This window comes from Oncorhynchus clarkii, chromosome 3 (genome assembly GCF_045791955.1).
Source record: "Oncorhynchus clarkii lewisi isolate Uvic-CL-2024 chromosome 3, UVic_Ocla_1.0, whole genome shotgun sequence".
Lineage (NCBI taxonomy): Eukaryota > Metazoa > Chordata > Actinopteri > Salmoniformes > Salmonidae > Oncorhynchus > Oncorhynchus clarkii.
In genome coordinates, this window is record NC_092149.1 from 59,171,569 (window position 1) to 59,199,410 (window position 27,842).

At 42.6% G+C, this 27,842-nt stretch overlaps 1 protein-coding gene across 1 annotated transcript in view; it reads left to right on the forward strand.

Moving 5' to 3' along the window:
- The window catches only part of LOC139406057 (parathyroid hormone 2 receptor-like), a 107,354-nt gene that overhangs the window by 68,919 nt on the left and 10,593 nt on the right, over window positions 1-27,842 (forward strand). The window contains exons 8-11 of the mRNA XM_071148520.1: window positions 7,891-7,951; window positions 18,534-18,600; window positions 23,144-23,238; window positions 25,241-25,379. Coding sequence (XP_071004621.1) covers window positions 7,891-7,951; window positions 18,534-18,600; window positions 23,144-23,238; window positions 25,241-25,379 — 362 coding nt within the window. The remainder of the gene's footprint in view (window positions 1-7,890; window positions 7,952-18,533; window positions 18,601-23,143; window positions 23,239-25,240; window positions 25,380-27,842) is intronic.

A 27,842-nucleotide genomic window follows, 5' to 3' on the forward strand; every position in this document is an offset into this window, starting at 1 on the left:
CCCTTAGGGCGCCCGGCCACTGAAATTGTGGCCAATATCAAATCCTTACTTTTATGATCCTAGAAACCACGATACTTTATGACCCCAAAGGACCCTCCATAGGACACTTCAATGTTGTTCTTAATCGGTGATCATCACAGAAACTCAAGGCATGCCTCTGTCTCTGCAGGGAGACAACTCTACCAACACATACAGCAAAGCTAGCTGAGCATAAGCAAGTCTACTGGCATGAAGACGCCGGATTCACTCCTAACTTAAACTTATTCCCTACTTTGTAACTGCACTCCTCTATTCACACTGAATATCATTTGTTGGAGCATTTTTCTTCACACTCTTTTTAGTAGGTATTTAATAAAATGCTCAGATAGTGAATCCTGCCCCAGGAAGAATTGATTGTTGATCTCACAACTCTACTATTAGAGTAGTTTCTTCTCACCAATGCTGTGTAAGAAGCACATTCAGAAAACAATCATCAGAAGCAGCATCGATACAAATCCGCTTACAACCTCCTCTGACTGTTGCTCTGTTTGTTTTTAATACATCAGAACGAGGATGAGGCATGAATAAAGCACATCAATCGAGGATGGGGCATGAATAAAGCACAATTTACCATAAGAGGTCTCTTATGGTAAATTGTGCTTTATTCATGCCCATCCTCGTTTGATGTGTTCCTCCTGGTAGGGAGCAGGAGGCATGAAAGACACCTTTGAAATGTAGATGCTGAATAAATACTTTTTTCAGAAGGAAAGGCAGTGCTTGACTTGGGGTGGAGCTGTCAAGAGCCCCTACCAGTGCCTCCCATTTTTTCAGGAAATGCATACCGGCACCTCTGTAAAGCAAAGTAGCCTATCACCAGCCTGTGATCACACACAGATCACACACAATCACACACAGTCAAAAAAAGTTGGTCAAAGCGGAATGAAGGAGGGATCTGCAGTGAATAACAATGGAGTGTAGGCAATCATATCCTGATTCTACTTTGTTTAAGTTTATTTGCACTGGTCTGTGAATCTGGTGTATGCTTGCCAGGAGGCCACTTCACTGTTGACATTGAGACTGGTGTTTTGCGGGTACTATTTAATGAAGCTGCCAGTCAAGGACTTGTGAGGCATCTGTTTCTCAAACTAGACTTGTCCTCTTGCTCAGTTGTGCACCGGGGCCTCCCACTCCGCTTTCTATTCTGGTTAGAGCCAGATTGCGCTGTTCTGTGAAGGGAGTAGTACACAGCGTTGTACGAGATCTTTAGTTTCTTGGCAATTTCTCACATGGAATAGCCTTCATTTCTCAGAACAAGAATAGACTGATGAGTTTCAGAAGAAAGTTATTTGTTTCTGGCCATTTTGAGCCTGTAATCGAACCCACAAATGCCGATGCTCCAGATACTCAACTAGTCTAAAGAAAGTCAGTTTTATTGCTTCTTTCGTCAGAATAACAGTTTTCAGCTGTGCTAACATAATTGCAAAGGGGTTTTCTAATGATCAATTAGCCTTTTAAAATTATAAACTTGGATTAGCTAACACAACGTGTCATTGGAACACAGGAGTGATGTTTGCTGATAATGGGGCTCTGTACGCCTATGTAGATATTCCATAAAACATCAGCCGTTTCCAGCTACAATAGTCATTTACAACATTCACAATGTCTACACTGTATTTCTGATCAAATTTATGTTATTTTAATGGACAACAAAATGTGCTTTTCTCTCAAAAACAAGGACATTTCTAAGTGACCCCAAACTTTTTAAGGTAAAACTTTTTAAGGTATTTAAGGTATTTTAAGGTATTTATAAGGTATACACACATATATATATATATATATAACATAACATTTAGAGAATAAAGCACTTAACCTGTTGTGTTAAATTGTGTTAAGGACAAAGGATTGGTTGATTTCCAGTTTTTAAGTATACGTTTTTTCAAGATGATTGACCAGGAAAGTATCATCCAACTCATCGGGTATCTCACTGCACCCTCATATGCCATGTCTTCAAATATGCAGTCAGATGAATTAAAAGTACATTTACATTGTAATACTTCTGACAGCCAACTTTCTAGCTCCACCCATAACTTGTTGACTTTTCCAAGAAGGCATGGATTATTGAGTCATTGTTAGTTTTACACTTAAAATATTTTAAAATATTTAAAATCGACATTTTGTGATATTGTAATGTTCGTTGTTGAGAGAGAGGAGAACCAAGGTGCAGCGTAGTAAGTATTCATATTCTCTTTTAATGAAAACGAATACTCGAACAAAAACAACAAAACACGAGAACGAAACGAAAACAGTCCTGAACGGTGAAATACAAACACAGAACAGAAAAAAAATCACCCAAGAAACACAATAGAAAACAGGCTCCCTAAATATGGTTCTCAATCAGGGACAACGATTGACAGCTGCCTCTGATTGAGAACCATACCAGGCCAAACACAGAAATAGCAAATCATAGAAAAACTAACATAGACAACACACCCAACTCACGCCCTGACCATACTAAAACAAAGACATAACAAAAGAACTAAGGTCAGAACGTGACAGATATAAAACTTTTAAGTTGCATGTATTTGAAAATAACTGCATTGGTGAATCCAAAATGTATTTTTAATGCTGTCATGGAAATACATGTATTTCCTATGGCCAAGTCATTTATGGTATCAATGACTTTAGTTTTCCAAGTGGACCAATTTATCCATGAATTCTGAAAAGCTATCCAAGGATTGTTCCATGGGGTTTTCTTTTTAGGGAGTGATATTGGTTCTTGTAGAATACGTTTAAATCTCATAAAATGTATTTTTTTAAATTCTCATCAATCTACACACAATGCCCCATAATGATAAAGAAAAAACAGGTTTTAGAAATTTTGGCACATTTATAAAACAAACAACGACTGAAATATCATATTTACGTAAGTAATCAAACCATTTACTCAGTACTTTGTTGAAGCACCTTTGGAAACAATTACAGCCTCGAGTCTTCTTGGGTATGACACTACAAGCTTGGCACATGTATTTGGGGAGTTTCTCCCATTCTTCTCTGCAGATCCTCTCAAACTCTGTCAGGTTGGATGGGGAGCGTCGCTGCACAGCTATTTTCAGGTCTCTCCAGAGATGTTCGATTGGGTTAAAGTCTGGGCTCTGGCTGGCCCTCTCAAGGACATTCAGAGACTTGTCCCGAAGCCACTCCTGCATTGTCTTAATTGTGTGCTTAGGGTCGTTGTCCAGTTGGAAGGTGAACCTTCGCCCAAGTCTGAGGTCCTGAACTCTCTGGAACAGGTTATCATCAAGGATCTCTGTACTTTGCTTCGTTTGTCTTTCCCTCGATGTAAATATTCTTAAAGTGGCATTATCCTGACTGGTCTCCCAGTCCCTGTCGCTGAAAAAAATCCCCACACCATGATGCTGCCACCACCATGCTTCACCGTAGGGATGGTACTAGGCATTCAGGCCAATGAGTTCAATGTTGGTTTCATCAGACCAGAGAATCTTGTTTCTCATGGTTTGAGTGTCTTTAGGTGCCTTTTGGCAAACTCCAAGCAGGCTGTCATGTGCCTTTAATTGAGAAGCGGCTTCAGTCTAGCCACTCTCCCATAAAGGCCTGATTGGTGGAGTGCTGCAGAGATGGTTGTCCTTCTGGAAGGTTCTCCCATCTCCTCAGAGGAACTCTGGAGTGCTGTCAGAGTGACCATCAGGTTCTTGGTCACGTCCCCTACCAAAGCCCTTCTCCCTCGATTGCTCAGTTTGGCCGGAGAGCCAGCTCTAGGTGGTGGTTCCAAACTTCTTCCATTTAAGAATGATGGAGGCCACTGTGTTCTTTGGGACCTTCAATGCTGCAGAAATGTTTTGGTACCCTTCCCCAGATTGATGCCTCGACACAATTCTGTCCCGGAGCTCTACTGACAATTCCTTCGACCTCGTGGCTTGGTTTTTGCTCTGACATGCGCTGTCAACTGTGGGACCTTAAATAGACAGATGTGTGCCTTTCCAAATCATGTCCAATCAATTTAATTTACCACAGGTGGACTCCAGTCAAGTTGTAGAAGCATCTCAAGGATGAACAATCAAAACAGGATGCACCTGAGCTCAATTTCGAGTTTCATAGCAAAGGGTCTGAATAATTATGTAAATAAGGTATTTCTGTTTTTAATTTCTTAGAAATCAGCAAACATTTCTAAAAGCCTGTTTTTGCTTTGTGGGGTATTGTGCGTAGATTGATGAGGGAAAAAAATAGTTTCATACATTTTAGAATAAGGCTGTAACATAACAAAATGTGGAAAAAGTCAAGGGGTCTGAATAACTTTTCGAATGCACCGTACACTAGGTGTACAAAACATTAAGAAAACCTTCCTAATATTGAGTTGCACCCTCTTTTGTCCCCAGAAAAGCTTTAAGCATAAGCTACAAGGTGTCAAAAGCATTCCACAGGGATGCTGGCCCATGTTAACTCCAATGCTTCCCACAGTTGAGCAAGGCAGTTAACCCACTGTTCCCCGGGTGCCGATCACGTGGATGTCAAATAAGGCAGCCCCCCCACCTCTCTGATTTAGAGGGGTTGGGTTAAATGCGGAAGACACATTTCAGCTGAATGCGTTCAGTTGTACAACTGACTAAGTATCCCCTTTTCCCTTTCCCAGTTGTGTCAAGTTGGCTGGATATCCTTTGGGTGGTGGGCCATTCTTGATACACACAAGAAACTGTTGAGCATGAAAAACACAGCAGCGTTGCAGTTCTTGACACACTCAAACTGGTGCGCCAGGCACCTACAACCATACCCCTTTAAAGACGTTTAAATATTTTGTCTTGCCCATTCCCCCTCTGAATAGCACTCATACACAAACCATGTCTCAATTGTATCAAGGCTTAAAATTAACCTGTCTCCTCCCCTTCATCTACACGGATTAAGGTGGATTTAACAGGTGGTGACATCAGTAAGGGATCATAGCTTTCACGTAGATTCACCTGGTCAGTCTATGTCATGGAAAGAGCAGGTCATGTTCCTGTTACGCCCTGAACATAGAGAGCTTTTTATTCTCTATGTTGGTTAGGTCGGGGTGTGACTAGGGTGGGTCATCTAGGTAATTATATTTCTACATTGGCCTGGTATGGTTCCCAATCAGAGGCAGCTGTTGATCGTTGTCTCTGATTGGGGATCATATTTAGGCAGCCAGTTCCCCTTTGTGGGATCTTGACTATGTGAGTACTATACTGTAGCAGCTTCTCGTTTCATTTTGTATTTATTGTTTTCTTTGAATTTCACTTCAAAATAAAGAGGATGGAACCATACCACGCTACATCTTGGTCCACTCATTCAGACGAGCGTGACAGTTCCTAAGGTTTTGTACATTCAGTGTATATTTCAGTCATATTGAAATAAATATAATGTTCAGTCAATTGAGTTCTATTTTTGTATGCTACACTGTCACATTTTTTCCTCTATATTTCATGATGTGTTACAATGTGCACAATTGGAAATGATGCAGACAATTATATTCATGGAAGCCACAATCTATCTGCAATATTAAAGCTGATATAGCCCCTACAAAAAGGTGACATCTCTCTAGGAGCTGAACCATCGCCAGGATTGTGGAATGATTAGAACGTTAAATGAAGATTTGACTGAAGAAAGCTTATCAGAGAGCAGCTCTGCCTTTCTTTCAATCCTATCAGTATCGGTATAGTACATGGTCCAGCGACGCACTTAACGAACGTTCTTTCTGCGTGGTGTTTTGGGAAACACATTTTATTTACATCTTTGTAGTAAAGATGCATCATTAAAACACTCGTAAGCCTAAAAACACCCGTAAGCCTAAATCCCATCGCTAACGAGAAACGTGGCCTATGGGTGTGCTCCGGAGTTTTGTGTATTTTGGAAGGAAATTATTATTTGGGATTTGAAAAAAACTCCAGGCCACTCTTGAATGTCTAAGACGAAAAAAAAATCCAAATAACTTCACAGATCTTCATTGTAAAGGGTTTAAACACTGTTTCCCGTGCTTGTTCAATAAACCACAATTAATGAACATGCACCTGTGGAACGGTCGTTAAGACACTAACAGCTTACAGACAGTAGGCAATTCAGGTCACAGTTAGGAAAACTTAGGACACTAAAGAGACCTTTCTACGGACTCTGAAAAACACCAAAAGAAAGATGCCCAGGGTCCCTGCTGTTTATCGTCGATGGAATGAGCATTACAACGAGGCCTGTACTCTGGAGCGGGATCGATTTGGAGGTGGATGGAGGTGTAACAGTTTAGTTTCCGTCCCTCTCCTCACCCCAACCTGGGCTCGAACCAGGGACCCTCTGCACACATCAACAACTGACACCCACGAAGCATCGTTACCCATCGCGCCACAAAAGCCGCGGCCCTCGCAGAGCAAGGGGAACAACTACTTCAGGTCTCAGAGCGAGTGACGTCACCGACTGAAACACTATTAGAGCGCATCACCGCTAACTAGCTAACCATTTCACATTGGTTAGAGAGGGTCCATCATGGTCTGGTACAGTGTGTCAGAGCATCATAGGACTGAGCTTGTTGTCATTGCAGGCAATCTCAATGCTATGCGTTACAGGGAAGACATCCTCCTCCCTCTTGTGGTACCCTTCCTGCAGGCTCATCCTGACATGACCCTCCAGCATGACAATGCCACCAAGACAGGAATGTCAGTGTTCTGCCATGGCCAGCGAAGAGCCCAGATCTCAATCCCATTGAGCACATCTGGGACTTGTTGGATCGGAGGGTGAGGGTTTGGGCCTTCCTTGGTGGAAGAGTGGGGTAACATTTCACAGCAATAACTGGCAAATCTGGTGCAGTCCATGAGGAAGAGATGCACTGCAGTACTTAATGTAGCTGGTGGCACACCAGATACTGACTGTTACTTTTGATTTTGACCCCCCTTTGTTCAGGGACACATTTTTCCATTTCTGTTAGTCACATGTCTGTGGACTTGATCAGTTTATGTCTCAGTTGTTGAATCTTGTTATGTTCATACAAATATTTCCTGAGTTTAGATATACAGTATGTAGAAGTTATAATGGACCTGTATATATTTGTTCTATTGTTTTTGACAAACATATTGGTCTGAAAAAAATCTGTGGCCCTCGAAAATCCTGTTGTTGACAAACCCAACACGTGCAGATAGCTGGCAAGCAGGCAGGCACAAACACTTACACTGACTTACACACAGACACACACCCAAAAACAAACAAACAAATCACAGTCAATCAGTGTGATTTTGTCTCTTTGGTTAAACCACACAATTGCAATCCATGTCAATCCAGCGAACCATGTAATTACATTTATATGAAGGAAATATGAGGTTATTGGAGTAAAGAAGTTATGATGGAACTGTTATGTTCAGCAGAGCGGCATGTTTTCTTGTTTGAAGTTTTTAAAAATGCAAATGTGATTGCTTATGTAAGATTCCAAGATTAAATTTGTCCCCCGAAAATCTTCTCTCTCTCAATAGTTTTTACACTCGCATTATATATACTTGCTGTTCTAATGCAAAAAATGACTTAGACCTTTATGCTCCAATCGTATAACTATTTAGGCCCAGCATTGTCCTTATTCACACGTTTCAGCTCCAACGGGAAGAGAGACATATTTGTTGAGTCACAACTTCCTGCTTTCTAGCTAGCTGGCTCTAAAATACCTTCACTGGAAGAGAAATCCTACACACTCAATTATCCTGCTTTCAAATATTATGCTCAGAGTGCCATGTATGAGTTGAGTAACTCATTGTTTGTCTAACTAGCCTGTTCCTGAGCTATTAGAGCTGCTATTAGTGAGCTAAGAACAGAATAATGCAACAAGTAATTAAGTAATTGCATTATGTTTAGTAAGTGTTTAGAACATTTGTTGAAAGCTGATGTTCTTTTCCTCATGTACAATTTCAGGTGTTCCAGCTCTGTTCGTGGCAACATGGGCAGTTGTCCGGGCAACACTAGCAGATGGAAGGTGAGTGAGACACTAGTCCAAATTCAGTATTTAGGTAATTCATGTAGATACAGTATCTAATAGCTATCTTCAATGATCTTCTCACCAGATGGAATCCTCCAGCTATGGCCCTTGAAAGCACCTTGGCAGGCTTCCATTATACATACCCTGCTCTTCATATGCACTATATAAATATGAATTTATGTAGAGTGCCCTTACCAGCAGCAAGTGCACCATATCTCCTCCATGGAATTGGGATGCAAAACATCATAATATTCAACATCCCAATAGTGAATACATTTAAATTAACATCACCGTAGTGAATAGATTTACCTCTGTTTCATAGCTTTCTAGATAATTATATTGGTTTGAGCATTTTGTACTTACTTATATAGGCCTTTTTGTTCTTTGCGGAACATAGGCCATCGATGTATCGCCTCCATCCCTTTCATTATTTTGCTCTCCGCTCCAGGTGTTGCCATGTCACACCCTCAGCCTTCATTTGAGCATCTGTACCAGCATGATATGTTGGATGAATCTAGACAAACTATTTTATGCTTTGAGTCATCAAAGGTCAATTAGGGGTGCTTATATTTGTCCTGTTTCACACATGTACAAGTGCATATCCCATTCCCCCTGAGACACCCTCGGAGAGTGAGGTCAGGGCCATGTGCGAGACAACACATGTACGAGACAAATTCTGCTGGCTGGGCAACAGGTTTTATTCAGACCTGGTGCCAGGATAGAGTGACTAAGGGGGCAGTTGAAATCTGCGAGTGGGCACAATATTTTGGGGTTCTTACATTGGAATGATATTTAATTATCAAAACCTGAGGAAAACTAAAATCACACCCAACAGGCCATTCAATGCTGAGCCTGCCCTCTGAAGCCCCGCCTTCCTGGCTATAATTCATTACCTTAATTCTTCGCTCTTCAGCTCGCCTAAAGGAAGAATGTGTCAAGCAATTTAAACACTTTTTAAGTACTCGAAGACTAGATTCAGCTCCGACTTAGGTGTCTGTTAGTGGGGAGAGCGTACTCGTCCCCCTAGATGTTGCGAGTTTGGTCTTGGTATTGTTTTTTGTGTTTGTTAAAAGCTCACTACTTTCTGCTCTGCTTGTGTAGCCAGTGCTTGAGTAAGATGGCCAGTGGTAAGAGTAAGTTCAAAAATATTTCCTGGGATTCTCTTCATTTAGCCATCTGGTGCTACCAGGTTATGGTGAGTTCATGAATGTAGAGGGTATGGAGGAGAAGGGGTTGCAATATTTGAATGAGCCAGTTTCCCCAGCAAGGTTGTTTGGCTCGGCTATGGAGTACTTACTGGCCATTTCGAGGAGAAACATTCCGTGACTTTTCCCATGATAATCCTTTGCGGAGGCATCTCGGCAGTTCCCGAGGCATGAAGGAAAGGGTCCAGGCCAGAAGCGGGTTTCGAGGTCAGTTTATGACCATCTTGGTGCTTCTGGGCAAAGGCAGATGTCTGGGTTGAAGGAGAGCATGGTGAAAGCAGATTCTTCCATGGTGCGGGGAGTGTAGCAGACCTTGCGACCCTAGCTGGAGGCCAGGGGAGGGGGCGTGTTCTCTGGGTCCTCCTGCCCAAGCATTAACTGTGGCAACAGTGCTCACAAGTGGCTCGGTCAATGGGGACAAGTTACTAGTTGCCGAAGTCCCCAAACCCAGTGTGGGCCGGGGATCAGAACGGCAGTACCACGAAAGCAGATTATTCAGGGGTATTGAGAGTGCAGTATCATCTAGGTGTGGGAATAATAAACACAATTCCTTCCCCATGTTCAGACACATGGTTGTCAAGAGTGGTGGATATGAAAACAAGCATGACATAAAAAACACATTTACCAGCTTCCGTAGTGGCGCAGCGGTCTAAGGCACTGCATCGGTGCTATAGGCATCACTACGTACCCGGGTTCAATCCTGGGCTGTATTACAACTGGCCTTAACCGGGAGTCCCATAGGGTGGTGCACAATTGGTCCAGTGTCATCTGGATTAGGGGAGGGTTTGGCTGGAGGGGGAGCTTTACCTGGCTCATTGTGCTCTAGTGACTCCTTGTGGTGGGCTGGGTGCCTGCAGGCTGACTTCGGTTGTCAGTTGGTGTCAGGTGTTTCTGCCAACACATGCAGCTGGCTTCTGGGTTTAGCGGGTGGGTGTTAAGAAGTGCGGTTTGGCTGGTCATGTTTCCAAGGATGCATGACTTTGCCTCCCGAGCCTGTTATGGAGTTGCAGCGATGAGACAATATTGAAATTGGGGAGAAAAAGGGGGTAAAAACCCTTCAAAAGTTTTGGGTTACTAAGAAATGTACTTGTTTTTGAAAGAAAAGCTATTTTTTTTGTCCATTATAATAACATCTGTCACGCCCTGACCTTAGTTATCTATGTTTTATGTATTATTTTGGTCAGGTCGGGGTGTGACGGGGGTGGGCATGTGTGTCTTTGTCCTGTCTAGGGTTTTTGTATATCTATGGGTTTTTGTATATCTATGGGTTTTTTGTATGTCTAGGTAATGTAGGTCTATGGTGGCCTGAATTTGTTCCCAATCAGAGGCAGTTGTTTATCGTTTTGGTTTTGTGGGTTATTGTCTATGTGTAGTTGCCTGTCAGCACTCGGTTTATATAGCTTTACGTTCGTTTTGTTAGTTTGTTTAGTGTTCTTTCTTTATTAAAATAAGTATGTATTCATATCACGCTGCGCCTTGGTCTCATCAATACTACGAACATGACAACATCAAATTGATCAGAAATACAGTGTAGACATTGTTAATGTAGCTTATTTTTTAATGGAATATCTACATTGGTGTACAGAGGCCCATTATCAGCAACCATCACTCCTGTGTTCCAATGGCACATTGTGTTAGCTAATCCAAGTTTATCATTTTAAAAGGATAATTGATCATTAGAAAACCCTTTTGCAATTATGTTAGCACAGCTGAAAACTGTTGTCCTGATTAAAGAAGCAATAAAACTGGCCTTATTTAGACTAGTTGAGTATCTGGAGCATCAGCATTTATGGGTTCGATTGGCCAGAAACAAAGGACTCTTCTGAAACTCATATCATCACGGGTGAGCTCACCATTGCTAAAAATAATAGAGTAAAACACTTTCTAAAAATTTGAAAGTAATCTGACGATAGATAGTGTGTGCTTACCACCATATTTGTTTTTTCATGTCAAACGAAGATAAGAGGAGACAAGATGAGTGGTCTGCAGTATTCATATTGATGGGAGTGTGTCTTCTACCATCTTTAATGTCGACGCAGGGAGTCAGAAAGCAGGTGCCATTGGTGAATGTAATAATAACGAACATAGAACGATACAAAACAAGTCAAAAAGAAAAAAGAAAAAATAACCAATACTACCTGATAACAAAAGAGTGCTATATAAAGGGTAAGTAATCATGGAGTAATGAAGTCCAGGTGTGACTGATGATGAGACGCAGGTGTGCTTATAGATTGGTTGCCAGGACCGGTGGTTAGTAGTCTGGCAACATTGAGCGCCGGAGAGGGGGAGCGGGAGTAGACTTAACAACATCATTCACTTCCCTTCTGGAAGTTTACTTGAAAGATCCCTTCACCTCATTTTGTTTAACATCTTTGTTCTGACAGATGTTTACGTGACACCCAGTGCATCTCTGCTGACGTAGAGCGCCGGAGAGGGGGAGTAGACATGAGTACTACGTCAACCCCCCCCCCCCCCCCCCCCCCCCCCCCCAGCGCGAGGACGACGACGGCCCCAAGGGCGAGGAGCAGGCCGGTTGGGATCTAGAATGTCGTCCATTGGAACTCAGAACGCAGCACCATCTAGGAGTGATCTGACGGCATAGGCGGGGCTCCCCTCAATGTCCAAGGGAGGCGGAGGGGTGTCGGGGGGTGTTGTGAGTAACGGGATCAGCCAGGGGACCAGGAACCACCGGCCTGAGTAGGGAAACATGAAAAGATGGTGAGATCCGGTAGTTAGCGGGGAATGGCCCTACAAACCTGGGACTCAGCTTCTTACAAGGCAGGTGGAGTGGGAGGTTCCTGGTGGAGAGCCCTTTCGCTCGAGTCTCGTGGGCATCGTTCCATACCTCTTCTGTGCACCTGAAGCATTCGTCCACTGCAGGAGCTTCGGTCTAGCTCGGAGTCCACCGAGCCAGGGCCGGCTAATAACCCAGAACACACTGGTAGGGAGTCTGCCTGGTGGAAGTGTGTTGCAATGAATTCAGCCCGGATGTCCACATCTATGTCCAAAAACACGGGACCAACAATACAGGAGGACCGATTGATGGGCTGGCAGACACTCACAGGGCCTCCACTGACGTGGAACCACAGGGTACAGGAAAGCAGATCCTGTAACACCCTGGTCCCCAGGTGGTAATCCACCTCTCTGACAAGGAGATGGTAGGATTATGGAGTAGGAGCCACGGGAGGCCAAGGAAGACACCGTTGAAGTTGGTGCCCCTCCTGGCCGCAATAGGGACAGAGCCCTAACTGTCTCCTGATGGCATCGCTCAGCCGCGGGGAGGCATGTGGCCCCTACCTCCATGGGTTCAGGCTCTGACTCAGAATGGTCAACGAAGGAGGGAGAGAGGTGATGGGGGTGCCGATGCTCCCGAAGAAGGTTATCCAGATGGATGGCCATCGAGGATGAGTGTGTCCAAGGTTAAATTGTCGTCTCGGTACGCTAACTCCATCTGGACCTATTTGCAAATCCTCTTCTGAATAGGGTGCAGAGCTCTGGCTCATACTCTGCTGTGGTCTGGCCATCCTGCCATAGTTGGAGTAGGCGCTCACCCCCATCTCTGCCCTCCGAGGGTGGATGGTCAAAGATCCCCCTGAACCCTTCATAGGAACCCAGCTCCTTCTCTCCCAGAAAGCCATAGCCCACTCCAACGCCTGTCCGGTCAGCAGGGAAATAACCGTGGCAACTTTGGACCTCTCGGTGGTGGGGGCTCCCATCTGATCATAGAAACCGAGGGAGCACTGGAGTAGGAAGCCACAGCATTTGGAGTGAGACCTGTCATATTTGTCCGGGAGGGACAAACAGGCATCGCTGACCTGGGCAAACTGTTGGAAGGGCTGGGGTGCTGGCTCGCTGGGTTGACTTGTGATAGAAAATTCTCTGCTTGTTGGAGGTGACACCCTTGGGGAAGGTTGAAACATTGAAGAATGCAGAGGACCTCATCCATAGCCATCCCCAGTTGTGCCAGCTGGTCGTGGTGTTGGCAAAGTAGGTGTCCCTGTTCGCTGACCATCTGGGAGATGTCCTGATTAACTGCTGCTTCCCTTTGTTGAGGTAGTATTCTGTATCGTTGATGCAGGGTGTCAGGAAACAGGTGCAGTTTGTGAGTTTAGTAATAACTAACATAGAATGATACATAACTAGTGAAACGTCTGACAAGGAAACATAACCAATGCTACCCGATAACTGATAACAAAAGAGTGCTATATAAAGGGTAAGTAATCAGGAAGTAATGAAGTCCAGGTGTGACTGATGATGAGACGCAGATGTGCGTTAAGATGGGTTGCCAGGACCGGTGGTTAGTAGACCGGCAATGTTGAGCTCCGGAGAGGGGGAGCGGGAGTAGACATGACACCATCATTCACTTCCCTTCATGCACTTCCGGATGTTTACTCGAAAGATCCATTCACCTCATTTTGTTATAGCATCTTTGTTCTGACAGACGTTTACGTGACACCACGAATGCATTGCATAATGTTAACAAACATGGCTCCACACATAGCTGGCAAATATCTTAGCATTAGCTCATCATAATCAGTACAACCTTCAAAAAAGTATGTTACACACGTGTCCATTGCAATCTATGCAATAATGCATCATTTGTCACCAGTACTTGAAAACGTGAATAAAACAGTGAATACATTATGCATTATACAGTAGGTATGCTACAGTAGGAACGACAACACGATACACAGAAAATGATTAACTTACTTTGATAGGCATGCATACATGTCCAAAGTTATTATTTGTAAAGAAAACAACAATGAAGGCAATCTGAGCTCCAGCCGGAAAATTTGCTGGTGGGAAAATGTTTTTGCAAGAATGTGCAAATGTCTGCATACTTGATCTGGGGAACCACTGGGGAAGTGCTTGGGCTTTCATGGAAGAGAGAAGTTTTTCTGGCTCAGTAACGCACGCCTCAAACATAAATTGTCTGCAACAGTGAAATGGGCTACTTCAAAGTGAATTAATGAGGAGGCGGAAGACACACATTTAAACTGTTATAAAAAAGAATCATTTGAAATTGACAAGTTTAAACATTAGCAGGCAGTGTGTCTTGGTTTGAGGGCCGTGTGGGTTAACTGTCCTGTTGCGTAACAATCACATTTTAGAACAATGAGTGCATTCCGACATAACATGCATAAAAAACTCCGGCTGGTGCAACCATTAGAGATATTTGGAACTCACGCGTGAAAAGGTTTTAAAGGAGTATCTCCTTTTCAGAGCTCTTTGGTGGACATTTTGATTTTCTTGCAAGAGCTCATTTCCACATTGAAGGGCCTTTCATTTTCCACATTGAAGGTTTATATGGCAGCCATCTCGACATGTCATGTAAGGATTAATGGCTCTACCCCGGGTTCACATCCTCTGGTGCCTATGGAACCGACATGGCTTTGGTTCTGGATGCTCTGTGTAAGCCTCCGTTTGAACCATTGGAGTCTGTAGACCTGAAGATCCTTTCCTACAAGACTGTCCTCCTCATGGCCTTGGCATCGGCCAAGCACGTTGGGGATCTCCACGTGCTATCAGTACACCCTTCCTGTTTGGAGTTTGCGCTTGGCGACTCCAAAGTGATGTTATGTCCTAATGCAGCTCTTTCTTCCAAGGTTACGCCCTGGCTTTCGAGCTGTTCCCTTTCACACCTCCTCCAATTGCTTCTAGTGAACAACAGGGGTTGCGTGACCTGTGTCTGGTGCGCTCTTTACGCCTGTATATTTTACCAAGTCACGATGTTCTGTTCTGACTTGTGATTGTTGTTGTAAACGTAGGGTCTATGGACTTGGGCTGCAGTAGGAGTGTGTCCGTGCGCCAAGTTGCAGAAGGTTATGGTTCCCTATATGGGGCTCTGACAGTTCAGGCCTCATGAGGCTCTGACAGTTCAGGCTGCTCCGGTAAGTATTAGGGAAAAAGGTGGCTTCTGTAACCACTTTTTGGAGCTGGTAGAACCTGTATGTGCTTGTGCTGCCATGGGCCTCCTAGTTTGGTACCCTCTGAGCCAGCTTGGGCCGTGATTATACGTCCCCATAGTATGTTATACTGAGTGACCGACTGAAAGCGAAGGTACAATTATGAATAGAACTCTGAAGGATGGAACGAGGTTTAACATATTTTTGCTCTGCGCCATCAGGGGTTTGGTCTCACTGAAGAGCGGTACTGAATTGAGGAAATTAATGCGAGCTCTGGTATTATCGCCAGGAAGGCGGGGCTTCTGATGTAGTGCTTGGCATCCATTGGCCCGTTGGGCGAGTTTAATTTTCTTCAGGAGAATATGATTGGTCGTAGACATAGAAAGTCCCCTGTCCGCCTCCCCTCTGGACTCTATCACGTCCAATGTCCCTCTCATTGGTTGCTGGTTTAAAACAAGTTACTCAATAATGTCCACAATCGCCGACAAATGCATGCAATTTCTTGCCAGTTGCCCAAACCTTAACAAGTGTCGATACCTCAGTTCCCATAGCACTTTGAACTTGTTTTTCTTTCCATAGTGCAGTGCATTACAAATGCTCCTGGCTTTATGCGTGCCTAGCGAATCCTTTGGTACTATGAATCGCATGCTTCCGGTTAGAATTTCCAGCTTGGGTGAAGGCCTTGTCTGTGTTAGCATTGGACCCAATACAGAACTTTCGACATGGGAAACAAAGTGCTGCATCTGCAAAATGCGAGTATTCCAGCCACTCTCTTCCTATGAATCGGTTGCTAATAAATGTTTTTGGACAGAAAACATGCAGCTAGGGTAGGATGCTCTTCTGTTCCAAGATCGTCAGGAACGGTTGGAGGTGGAGGGGGCTGTGGAGCAATTATCCTGGCAGCGCCAGGATAATGGGGGGTGGTACGCAGAGCTAGCTGGAGCTCAACAGCTTCATCGCTGCTGGGCTTGGCAGAGGCTTTGGTGGTTTGATGCTGCTACTGCTGTTCATTGCTCTCAAATCAAATCAAATCACATTTTATTGGTCACATACACATATTTAGCAGATGTTATTGTGGGTGTAGCGAAGTGCTTGTGTTCCTAGCTCCAACAGTACAGTAGTATCTAACAATTCACAGCAATACACACAAATCTAAAAGTAAAAGAATGGAATTAAGAAATATATAAATATTAAGACGAGCAATGTCGGAGTGGAATGAGTAAAGCAGCATGTAAACATTATTGAAGTAACTAGTGACCAGTGATTTCATGTCTATGTATATAGGGCAGCAGCCTCTAAGGTGCAGGGTTGAGTAACCGGATGGTTGCCGGCTAGTGATGGTTATTTCACAGTCTGATTGAGATAAAAGCTGTTTTTCAGTCTCTCGGTCCCAGCTTTGACCACCTGTACTGACCTTGCCTTCTGGATGGTGAACAGGCCGTGGCTCGGGTGGTTGATGTCGTTGATGATCTTTTTGGGCTTCATGTGACATTGGGTGCTGTAGGTGCTTAGAGCTAATGCTTTTTAAAGCAAGATAATTATATCACATTATTCACATAGCCTACCAGCGTTTTTCTCACTTTTTATGAAAACAAAAAAGGAGTCATACCTCATACTCCACATTCTGTCCATGGTGCTGATACAGTGCAGTGGAGATACAGATTTCACGCCAGGGCGGCAAGTAGCCTAGTGGTTAGAGCATTGGGCCAGTAACTGAAACGTCGCCGGTTTAAATCCCCGAGCCAACAAGGTGTGTGTGCTCTGTCGATGTGCCCTTGAGCAAGGCAGTTAACCCTAATTGATCCTGTAAGTCGCTCTAGATAAGGGCATCTGCTAAATGACATATAGGAACATAAAACTAGTCAAAGTTTCAACTGAGGGGTCTAAGCCCCCTTTTAAGGGTCACACAGTTTACCTGTAGCCAATTAGCTAAACAAAATAGCTGGTTTGTGCCCTACAGTGAGTGTCAAGGCAGTTATCATCACACAAGCTTACATAAATGTCCCAAAAGGAATATGAATCCTATTCTGCTTGTCTATTAGTCATGGAAATTAATTTTTCCCTGCTGTTACTTAGCACCTTCCTTAATTAAGGACCGGAGCGGGGAATTGGCCCCCTGCTGCAAATGTTAGCTGAGGAAATCTGAAAGTGCTTGCTTTATATTTATTTAAACCTAAATGACACCCTGGGCTATATTATTTCTCTCTCTCTCTTTCTCTCTCTCTCTCTCTCTCTCTCTCTCTCTCTCTCTCTCTCTCTCTCTCTCTCTCTCTCTCTCTCTCTCTCTCTCTCTCTCTCTCTCTCTCTCAATGTTTTCATCAATTATTCTCTCAGTAAGCAACCTTAAGAGAGTAAGCATTTGTAGAAAGGGCAATCATTTAGAAAAAGAGCCAGCTTTTGAACAAGGCTGTGTTAATGGATCATATTAATTTCTGTGTTCTTGGTATGTTTATAGATGATGTACTTAATACACAACTTTTTAGATGTATCATCATAGTTAACAATACATTAAAGATAGAATCCTTAATGGTGAAACAGCCACATCTGTTTGCGATATTACAACAACAAAGAAGTTACTGCAAACAACAAGCGCTGTTTTCCCCCTCGAACATAATTGTTTGTGTTGGGGCGGCCAGTGGCGCTGTTTCCCCCTACTACGGATTCCATCTTTAAGGATTTTTCTGTCATGGATTAGTTGCAGCCAGCTTCACTGTCAGTTTTAAATGGGACCGCCTAGTTCTAAATCAAGTGTCAACTCTGTCCATTTGAAACACACTGCTGCTCAGTGCAGAAAAAACACAACTGCAAGGTTGAATACCTCAAATCGCCTACAAATTCCAATTAAGGCTAGCTATCATCCCTAAATGTGGCACATTTTTGGAGTGAAAATAAGACTTTTGCAGACTTTTTCAAACAGCTTCCTATCTAATGTGTGTTCAAAAACCTTCCAAATTATGTTAGCAGAATGCCTACCCAGAATCTCCCTTGGTTCTCAGCATGACTCCACTTTGGATGGGTGTTTTATTTTCAGAGCTTGTCGTTCTGCGATTCATGAAGTAAACACCCCTAACCGGATTAAGTGTGCTCAAATAGCGGGTAAACAAACATTTGACAGAATAAGCTAAACACGTTCTCACATTGAATGGGTAGGCAGGCATAGCCTTTGCCATTGGCCCTGATGGAACTCAATGGAGCTCTCTTTAACTGCCCTGTCTGTCACTGTAATGAATATGGAGGAGTATCTTAATGGAGTTCATTATCCTATCCCAGGAATGTTAAGTGCAGTTCTCCTCTTTCTCCAGCTCACTGCATCTCTCTCTCTCTTCACCTCTTTCACTCTCTCCATCCCTCCACTTCTCTTTCCGTTTCTTTGTTTTGATTCCCCCATATTTATTCCTTCACTCCCTCTAACTTTATCCTCATGGTTTGTCTTTTTTTAACCATCTATTTTACTCTCCTATTTTCTAGGTGCTGGGAGTTAAGTGCTGGGAACATTAAGTGGATATACCAGGTTCCCATTCTGACAGCCATCGGAGTAAGTCAGAGAAATGCTTTGCTTTTTGCCTGCAATCTCAGTCTCAGGGTTGGTGCAGCTTAAGGATGACACGCTTCCTCAGGAAAATAGATCAACTATCCCCCCTAACTTTTCTCTCTGTTTCATAATACACAGCCGAACACCCCTGTGGCAGCGGCACGGACTGATATGAGAGCAGGAAAGGCAAACTCAGTTCACATGATAATTGCTCTTTCTCTCTCGTGCGCGTGTGCAGGTGTGCGTCTGTTTACGTGTGGGTATGTGTGGGCGTACGTTTGTGCATGTATACATGTGTGCATGTGCTTATCTGATGATCCCACCAATTATTCAGCAGATAACACCCACAATGAAGTATAAGAATACATATCCTTTCCCTGACTGTTGGAATAGAATGTCTAATAATATCATTACCAGAAAAATAACAACAACAATGTCACTAATATGCAAATCCATACAAGGAGCTGAGCAGCATCTAATGAATGTCAGACAGGGACAACATGAGCTCAGAAGTCTCTAATGACCTTGGTGACCATGGTGTTACAATTGCGAACACTACAGGACAGAGGCCAGAGAGAGGCAGGAAATGGAGATAAGAGGATAGCGAGAGATCATTCGAATTCCCAGAATATAATGGGACTTTAGGTCTATCGTAGGCATGAGTATATAATATACACATAATGATTATGATGTTTAGTAAGTCTTGTTGTGTAATTTGATTCACTGATTGGTTCAAACCTTTGTTATAGAGTTGTTCTAACTTTATAATTATGACTACAGTGCACACAAATCCTTGGGTGAAAATATAGACAACCAATGAAGTATATACTGTATGTTTACAGCCTCAGTATTTATTTAGTTCAGACGACCTACTTTTTTGTCAGTGTGTGGGTTATTGGGAGCTTTAAAGATTAGACACACAGACCTGCCTGCTGAGAACCATCACCAAGCAAAGTTGTTTCAGAAGCTGAAGAAACAGACACAGTATGACGATGTCTGCTTCTTACACTGTCTATGGGGGTCTCTCGCATGAATGAAGCCAGCTAGTGAAATTTGAGAATCTTTAACTGGAAGAAAATTGCACTCTGGCAAAATATAATCGATTTTGATGGAGTTTAAACATTCAACTCTGCCCCCCATTTCCCCGCCATCTCTGTGTTAACTCTGGGAAATCATATGCAGACTGCGATGTGAGCAATTGTAACTCCTTTGGAGGCACACTTACAGTATCTTATCATAAGAGCCAATTTGCCAGTTGCAGCTTCCACTCCACTGACTGTCTGACTGACTTTGAAGTGTTATCCTTTGCGATGGGAGTTCACAATGCCCGATCGGATCATGTAGGATTAATAACATACTGTACATAATTTAAATCCTTATGTTGTTTCTGTTCACATTTCACTTACTCGATCAGCCAGACTATGTATTCTAAAGCAGGTGCGTTGCTAAATGTTACATTAAAATGTATTTTGCCTCGTGGCTGTCTGTTTTAATCAGTTGTTCTCCCATCCTTCCTGCCGGTAAGCAGCTTTGGTCTCAGTCTCTGTTCCCTTTGGGTCTGAGACTGGAGGGAATGTATACAATTACACTGATTTGAAATGAAGGAGTATGAAGTGATTGGGATCTGAGGAGGGTGATCTGAATCTATAAGTAAGGTGGAATGAATAAGAGATCAAGGTTAAATCCCAAATGGCACCCTGTTCCATTTTTACCTGGTCAAAAGTAGTGCACTATAAAATAAATAGGGTGCCATTTGGGACGTAATAAAATAATCTGTCTGGAAGGAATGAACTGAGGTTGAGATTGGTTGTCTGAAAAGATTATATCTGTTCTGAGAATATACTGGTTCTGGGTCTGAAGGCTTTCCGTCCAGCCCCGCTACTCGTCATTTAATTATGGTCCAGGGAGAATACTTTTTAGTTAAATAGTTAGAGAAGTTGAATATTTGAAGGAAAGTGTGCTAGTTCAGGGCTGGCTAGCTCTCCAGTATGGGATTTGGAAAACATTCTCACTCATATGGTGAGAATGGGCTGTCAAAGGCTGATCATATAGCTTGTCTAGATGTCATTAGTTACATATACACGCTACATGAATGGTAAAACAAATTAAGCCCCAACAGTCTCACCAAGATGGTTGAGATGATCAAATTAAAATTCCATCCATTGCAGTCTGTTCCCACTGCAATGGATGGTACAATAACCAATCACTCTAAAATGAGACTACTGTTGAATGTGTTTTGTATTCATATTGCCATGATTTTTCTCATGCAAAGTGATAGAATGGTGTTTAATGGATGTTAGGTTTCATTAGGAACCCCAATCCAAAAGCCCTCAGAACGAAATGCCTAAATACATAAACGACAATTTGTATTTTTCCAATTATTTAATTCTATTGTGGCAAAGGCATTCAACTGATTGCCACATATGTCCAAAGTAATACTTTTCTTAATGCTATTCTCACCAGTCACTGAGAGGTTTTCCTCAGAGAGAAACGATCATTCATCATAAATGGAACATTGACCTGATTTCGTTTATGAGTCAGGTATATTTCTGAGTTTGGAATCGAATGCTGCCTCAACACTCGGAACATTCCTTGAAGCCCATTACAAAGCCTATAGTCTCCCGTATATTAGATTTGGAGTTCTATAACTCACACTCGTACTTGTGCTGAATTGCTTTATGTAATGATATACAGTGCCTTCGGAAAGTTATTTAGACCCCTTGACTTTTTCCATATTTTGTTACATTTCAGCCTTGTTCTACAATTGATAAAATTACTTTTTTTCATCATCAATCTACACACAATACCCTATAATGACAAAACCAAAAACAGGTTTGTGCATCCTGTTTCCATTGATCATCCTTGAGATGTTCCTACAACTTTATTGGAGTCCACCTGTGGTAAATCCAATTGATTGGACATGATTTGGAAAGGCACACGCCTGTCTATATAAGGTCCCCCGGTTGACAGTGCATGTCAGAGCAAAAACTAAGCCACGAGGTCGAAGGAATTGTCCGTAGAGCTCCGAGACAAGATTGTGTCATGGCACAGATCTGGGGAAGCGTACCAAAAAAAAAGTATTGAAAGTCTAAAAACACAGTGGTATCCATCATTCTTAAATGGAAGAAGTTTGGAACCACCAAGACTTCCTAGACCTGGCAGCCCGGCCAAAATGAGCAATTGGGAGAGAAGGGCCTTGGTCAGGGAGGTGACCAAGAACCCAATGGTCACTCTGACAGAGCTCCAAAGTTCCTATGTGGAGATGGGAGAACCTTCTAGAAGGACAACAATCTCTGCAGCACTCCACCAATCAGGTCTTTATGGTAGAGTGGCGAAACGGAAGCCACTCCTCAGTAAAACAGAAGCCACTCCTCAGTAAAACAGAAGCCCCTCCTCAGTAAAACAGAAGCCACTCCTCAGTAAAACAGAAGCCACTCCTCAGTAAAACAGAAGCCACTCCTCAGTAAAACGCACATGACAGCCCACTTGGAGTTTGCCAAAAGGCACCTAAAGGACTCTGACCATGAGAAACAAGATTATCTGGTCTGATGAAACCAAGATTGAAGTATTTTTGGCCTGAATTCCAAGCGACATGTCTGGAGGAAACCTGGCACCATCCCTACGGTGAAGCATGGTGGTGGCAGCATCATGCTGTGGGGATGTTTTTCAGCGGCAGGGACTGGGACACTAGTCAAGAACGAGGAAATATTAGCGGAGCAAAGTACAGAGAGATCCTTGGTGAAAACCTGCTCCAGAGCGCTCAAGACCTCAGACTGGGGCGAAAGTACACCTTCCAACTTGACAACGACCCTAAGCACACAGCCAAGACAATGCAGGAGTGTCTTCGGTACAAGTTTCTGAATGTCTTTGAGTGGCCCAACCAGAGCCTGGACTTGAACCCGATTGAACATCTCTGGAGAAACTTGAAAATAGCTGTCCAGCGATGCTGAATGGGAGACACTCCCCAAATACAGGTGTGCCAAGCTTGTAGCATCATACCCAAGAAGACTTGATGCTCTGATTGCTTCCAAAGGTGCTTCAACAAAGTACTGAATACAGAGTATTAATACTTAAGTCGATGTGATATTTCCATTTTATTTTATTATTATTTTCATACATTTGCAAACATTTCTAAAAACCTGTTTTTACCTTGTCATTATGGGCTATTGTGTGTGCATTGATGAGGGAAAAAACGAATGATTTAATACATTTTATAATAAGGCTGTGACGTGAAAAAGTCAAGGGGACTGAATACTTTCCGAAGGTACTGCACTGTACATTCACATGGTAGATAGAACCTGTGTTTTCAGTGCATCCACTGTATGGTCTATAATCTATCAACTGCCTCCTGACAGTTAAACCCATTTTCTCTATAATGGGACTATGAAGAGATATTAAGTGCTAAGAAAATAGTATTTTCAGGGAATTGAGACGAGATTAAAGAAGTGAGGCAATTAGTTTCAAGCAGAGGAGTTGTACTCTCTGCAATGAAGTGTCTAGTATCTCTGGCTCGGCTAATTAGAACTTTTTCCAATTGTCCTTTCAGCTCAACTTTATCCTTTTTGTGAACATTGTGCGAGTGCTGGCGACAAAGATCAGGGAGACCAATGCAGGGAGATACGACACAAGAAAACAGTACAGGTGGGTAGATCAATGTCACAGTGACATTGGCACAGATTTATATTTACATTTTAGTCATTTAGCAGACACTCTTATCCAGAGCGATTTACAGTTAGTGCAAATATTTCTGTAAGATGTCTGTAAGGACCTACTAGTTATTTGAATCTCTATGGATTCAAATGTGAAATGGAATTTCACAATGAAAGTCAACTGTAGAGAAGGCATTCTACCTTGAATTATTTCTAAATGCACAATGTGTTTTAGGCTGTAGAGTTGCACATTTGAAATTAAATATGCTATTTACTCTGCTCTGCATTTTGTTTTGTATTTGATTTGACCTTTTGTTCCTCCTTTCATGTTCCCTTTTGAAAATAACTTGATAGGTGTACATTTTGTCTAGGGTGTAAAATGTCTTGCCTCTAGTTTACAATTCAAGTTCTGTCTGAAATCTCCTCTGTGCCTCCTTTAACATGACAAAATAGGATGATACGTCATAAAGCATACAGAAGATCACGCCTCAGGCAAGGTCCATGCCTTCAACTTCTTTATTCTAGGCCTCTGGTACCAGTGTGTATTTGACCAAAACCAATTAAGCTTAATTGAACATTATGCTTTGAGAAAGTCTGCCCCTGGCCCAAAGCCTTATGATTTTATCCATATTTATCCATATAATATTTGGATGTTGAATTCCTATACTTAGTACTAACTATATCCTTACATTTAGAAAATGTACTCATCAGCCTTGTTGTTATTACCCATGATGGTAAAAAACAACATCCACAGTGGATGTTGAAAGCCGCTGTAATGATAGGGCTGTGTGTTGGGGAGGTAATAGTTATTCAGGGGTTCATTCAGAGCGTGCATCTCAAATGACACTCTAGTATTCCCTATATAGTCAACCACTTTTGGCCAAGGGCCCATAAGGCTCTGGTCAAAAGTAGTGAACTATAATGGGAAGAGGATGCCATTTGGGACTGATCCAGAGTGTTTCCACCAGGGTCGCAGTTGGGCCAAACAAACCCCACGTCACTGCTAGACTTAATAATAGTCAGTGATCAATTGGTTCTGCCTCTCCTCCCCTGCTGAGCAGCGTACCACAGTGCAGTGCTGGGCACCAGGTGGCCGGTTAACAGCTGACATGATGCCAGGGATGTCTCATGTTTGCACACACACACACACACACACACACACACACACACACAGGCATTGATGCCGACGTACACACACACAGGAGCGCACAGACACACACACACACACACACACACACACACACACACACACACACACACACACACACACACACACACACACACACACAGGCATTGATGCCGACGTACACACACACACAGGAGCGCACAGGCACACACACGCACATTTACACACATGCACAGGCACAACACACACACGCAGATAACATCACTCTGCTGGAGACTGTCAACCCTGCTGTGGGAGTCAGTCATGTGTTCACTGAACTGTAGCATGACTGATGATGCCTGTTGATACGAGGCACTGAACTAAATGTGCCATTACAACCCATTTACATCATTCTCCGTTCAGAACGTCGGCCTACATGCCATTTAAAAATGCTTTATAATTATAATTATAATTACCGGTAGATTTTGTTGCTTATTGGCATTTTCACTGATGGATCAGGAGATTGGTTGGATAGATAACTAATGCAGAACAGATCTGAGGGGAAGAACCACCAGAGACCCCTCTGGAGAGGAGATCAGAAGGCAGCAAATGTGAAATGACTAATGGCCATCTGTGAAACTTGAAACACTGTTGGTGAGTGTCGATGTCAGGACTGAATCCACTGTGATGTAAAAACTGGTGATGTTCAGCTTTTGTTTTTGTGAGAAAAAGAATTGCATTGAAGTCGGGCTTTACTGATTTCAATTACTGATCACCTTCCATCCCAGATAATGACCTATTATGAGATAAAGATTCAGCAATTCTACATCTCGTCTTGTCTTGCTCAAAGTGATCCCCTCCTATCCTCTGTTTTTGTCTGTATCCACAGGAAGCTAGCTAAGTCCACCCTAGTGCTGGTGCTGGTGTTTGGGGTCCACTACATTGTGTTTGTGGGGATGCCTCACACCTTCCAGGGCCTCAGCTGGGAGGTCAGGATGTACTTCGAGCTCTTCTTCAACTCCTTCCAGGTAACTAACTATCTTTTGAAAATTAGTAATTTGTTACATTTGTTACTTGACATGTATGATGTGAGGTACACATCCCTCAGGTTTATCAAGCTGGCATACTTTCACTTTGTTTTTTGTGTATTACACTTATATTGTTGAAGACATTTTTATCAATTTCAGGGAGACTTCAATAACTTCAGGGAGAACTTTACTTTTCAACACTCCTTGAACTTTATTCTGTAAAAATAATTTCTCACCTGAGGGAAGTGAGGCTGTTTGTGGTCCCACCAACATTCGTCACAAATAATCAGGCAATGAAATTATGATTTAGCTTCTTCAACTCTACTTTTATCTATCACCACAGGTCGATGACACTTAATCGATTCAAAACTCTGCCACAAGCATTGGGAGAGGATCAGTACAACTGATTGCTACTGTACTTTCTATATTATCATCTTTGTCCTTGGCTCTCTCTGGCCCTCACTGTCTAGACCTGTATGAGAAATGATGCAGTACCTGGGGGAAAATGAGGAAAATGTGTTTCTACTAGAGATACTCCTACTGAGGTGATAGTGAAAGATTACTCTTACTCTATTCTAGTCCTGCATTCCTCTCCCTGAAGAAAAGCCAATCTACTAGGACTGATAAAATTGAGTCTGCTTTAGTGTACTCTAATAGCAACACTTACAGTAACCCTGGCCCACAGGTAATGCTAATAATGGGCTCTGAATCATATGATAAGTCCTGTGTGGCTCGGTTGGGTAGAACATGGCGCTTGCAACGCTAGGGTTATGGGTTCTATTCCCACAGGGGAACAATACACAAAAGTATGAACAATTATGCACTCGCTGTTAGTCACTCTGGATGAGAATGGCTAAAATGTGGTGTCAATAACATATGGGTCCCACCCTCTTTTGGCACCTACAATCACATTCTGTACTAAATCATTCCTTTTGAATAGCATCCACTGTGAATGGAAGATGGTGTTTACTGTGTTCTGTAGGCCTAGCTCATAATAGTTACTTTAATTACTAATGTGGCAGAATAAGCCACTATATCCTGAAAGTTGAAGCCAAATCGCTAAATTAAATGAGGGAAAAATATTACACATTTTCTTTGTTTCTTGAAGAACACAGTTTGAATTCTACAATAGAACCGGTCCTCAAGGTTGAATGTACATGTAGCTACGAAAGCTGATACAACAGTATCCAATTAAATAAAGTAGGATCCAATTTTTAAAGAAAGTTTTGAAGTCGTATCCCACGAAAATAAGTTGGAACAGGAGTTTGACCTGAACCAGTGAAAGCTACTTTGCTGTGTAGCATTCGCTACGTATCATTCGCTCTGTTGAGTTCACTCAGACTGGTGCGGTTTGACAGGGTCCTCAGGCAGGTGGGGAGATTCCCTTCCCTCCTGCTACTGCCTGTCTAGCCGAGTCTAGCTGAGGCCAATAAAGACAGGGAAGGTCCTTCTCCGGACCAAGTGCTAGTGACAGATCAGGTTCACTTGGATCAGCTGCACTCTGTCTGTCATATGGCATTTGAATCCTATCAAAACATCTCATGCATTCTTATGGCATTTCAGAAGTCTGTGTTATGTTGAATAGAGAGAGAATAAAGGGGAGAAGGGCACTTTCCCCCCCTGGAATACAGTGACTTTTGAAAGTATTCTCTCCCCATGACTTTTCCACATTTTGTTGTGTTACAAAGTGGGATTAAAATGAATTAAATTGTCATTTTTTGGCAACAATCTACACAAAATACTCTAATGTGAATATCGATTAATGGAACACTAATATAGTTTGATTAGTTAAGTATTCAACCGCCTGAGTTAAAACATGTTCAAATCACCTTTGACAGTGATTACAGCTCTTAATCTTTCTGGGTAAGTCTCTAAGAACTTTGTAAACCTGGATTGTACAATATTTGCCCATTTGTTCTTTTTAAATTCTTAAAGTTCTGTCAAGTTACTTGTTGATCATTGCTAGACAGCCATTTAAGTCAAAACTGTAACTAGGTCACTCAGAACCTTCAATGCCGTCTTGGTAAGTAACTCAAGTGTATATTTGGCCTGGTGGTTAAAGTTGTTGTCCTGCTGAAAGGAGGATTTGTCTCCCAATGTCTGTTGGAAAGCAGACTGAACCAGGTTTTCCTCTAGGACTTTGCCTGTGCTTAGCTCCTTCTCCTTTTATCCTAAAAATCTCTAGTCCCAATGACAAGCATACCCATAACATAATGCAGCCACAACCATGCTTGAAAGTATGAAGAGTGGTACAAAGTTACAGTGCCTTCGGAAAGTATTCAGACCACCTTGACTTTTTCGACGTTTTGTTTCGTTACAGTCATATCGTAAAATGTATTAAATCAGTTTTTCTCAACATCAATCTACACACAATACCACATAATGACAAAGCAATAACAGGTTTTTAGAAATTAAAAACAGAAATATCACATTTACATTAGTATTCAAACCCTTTACTCAGTA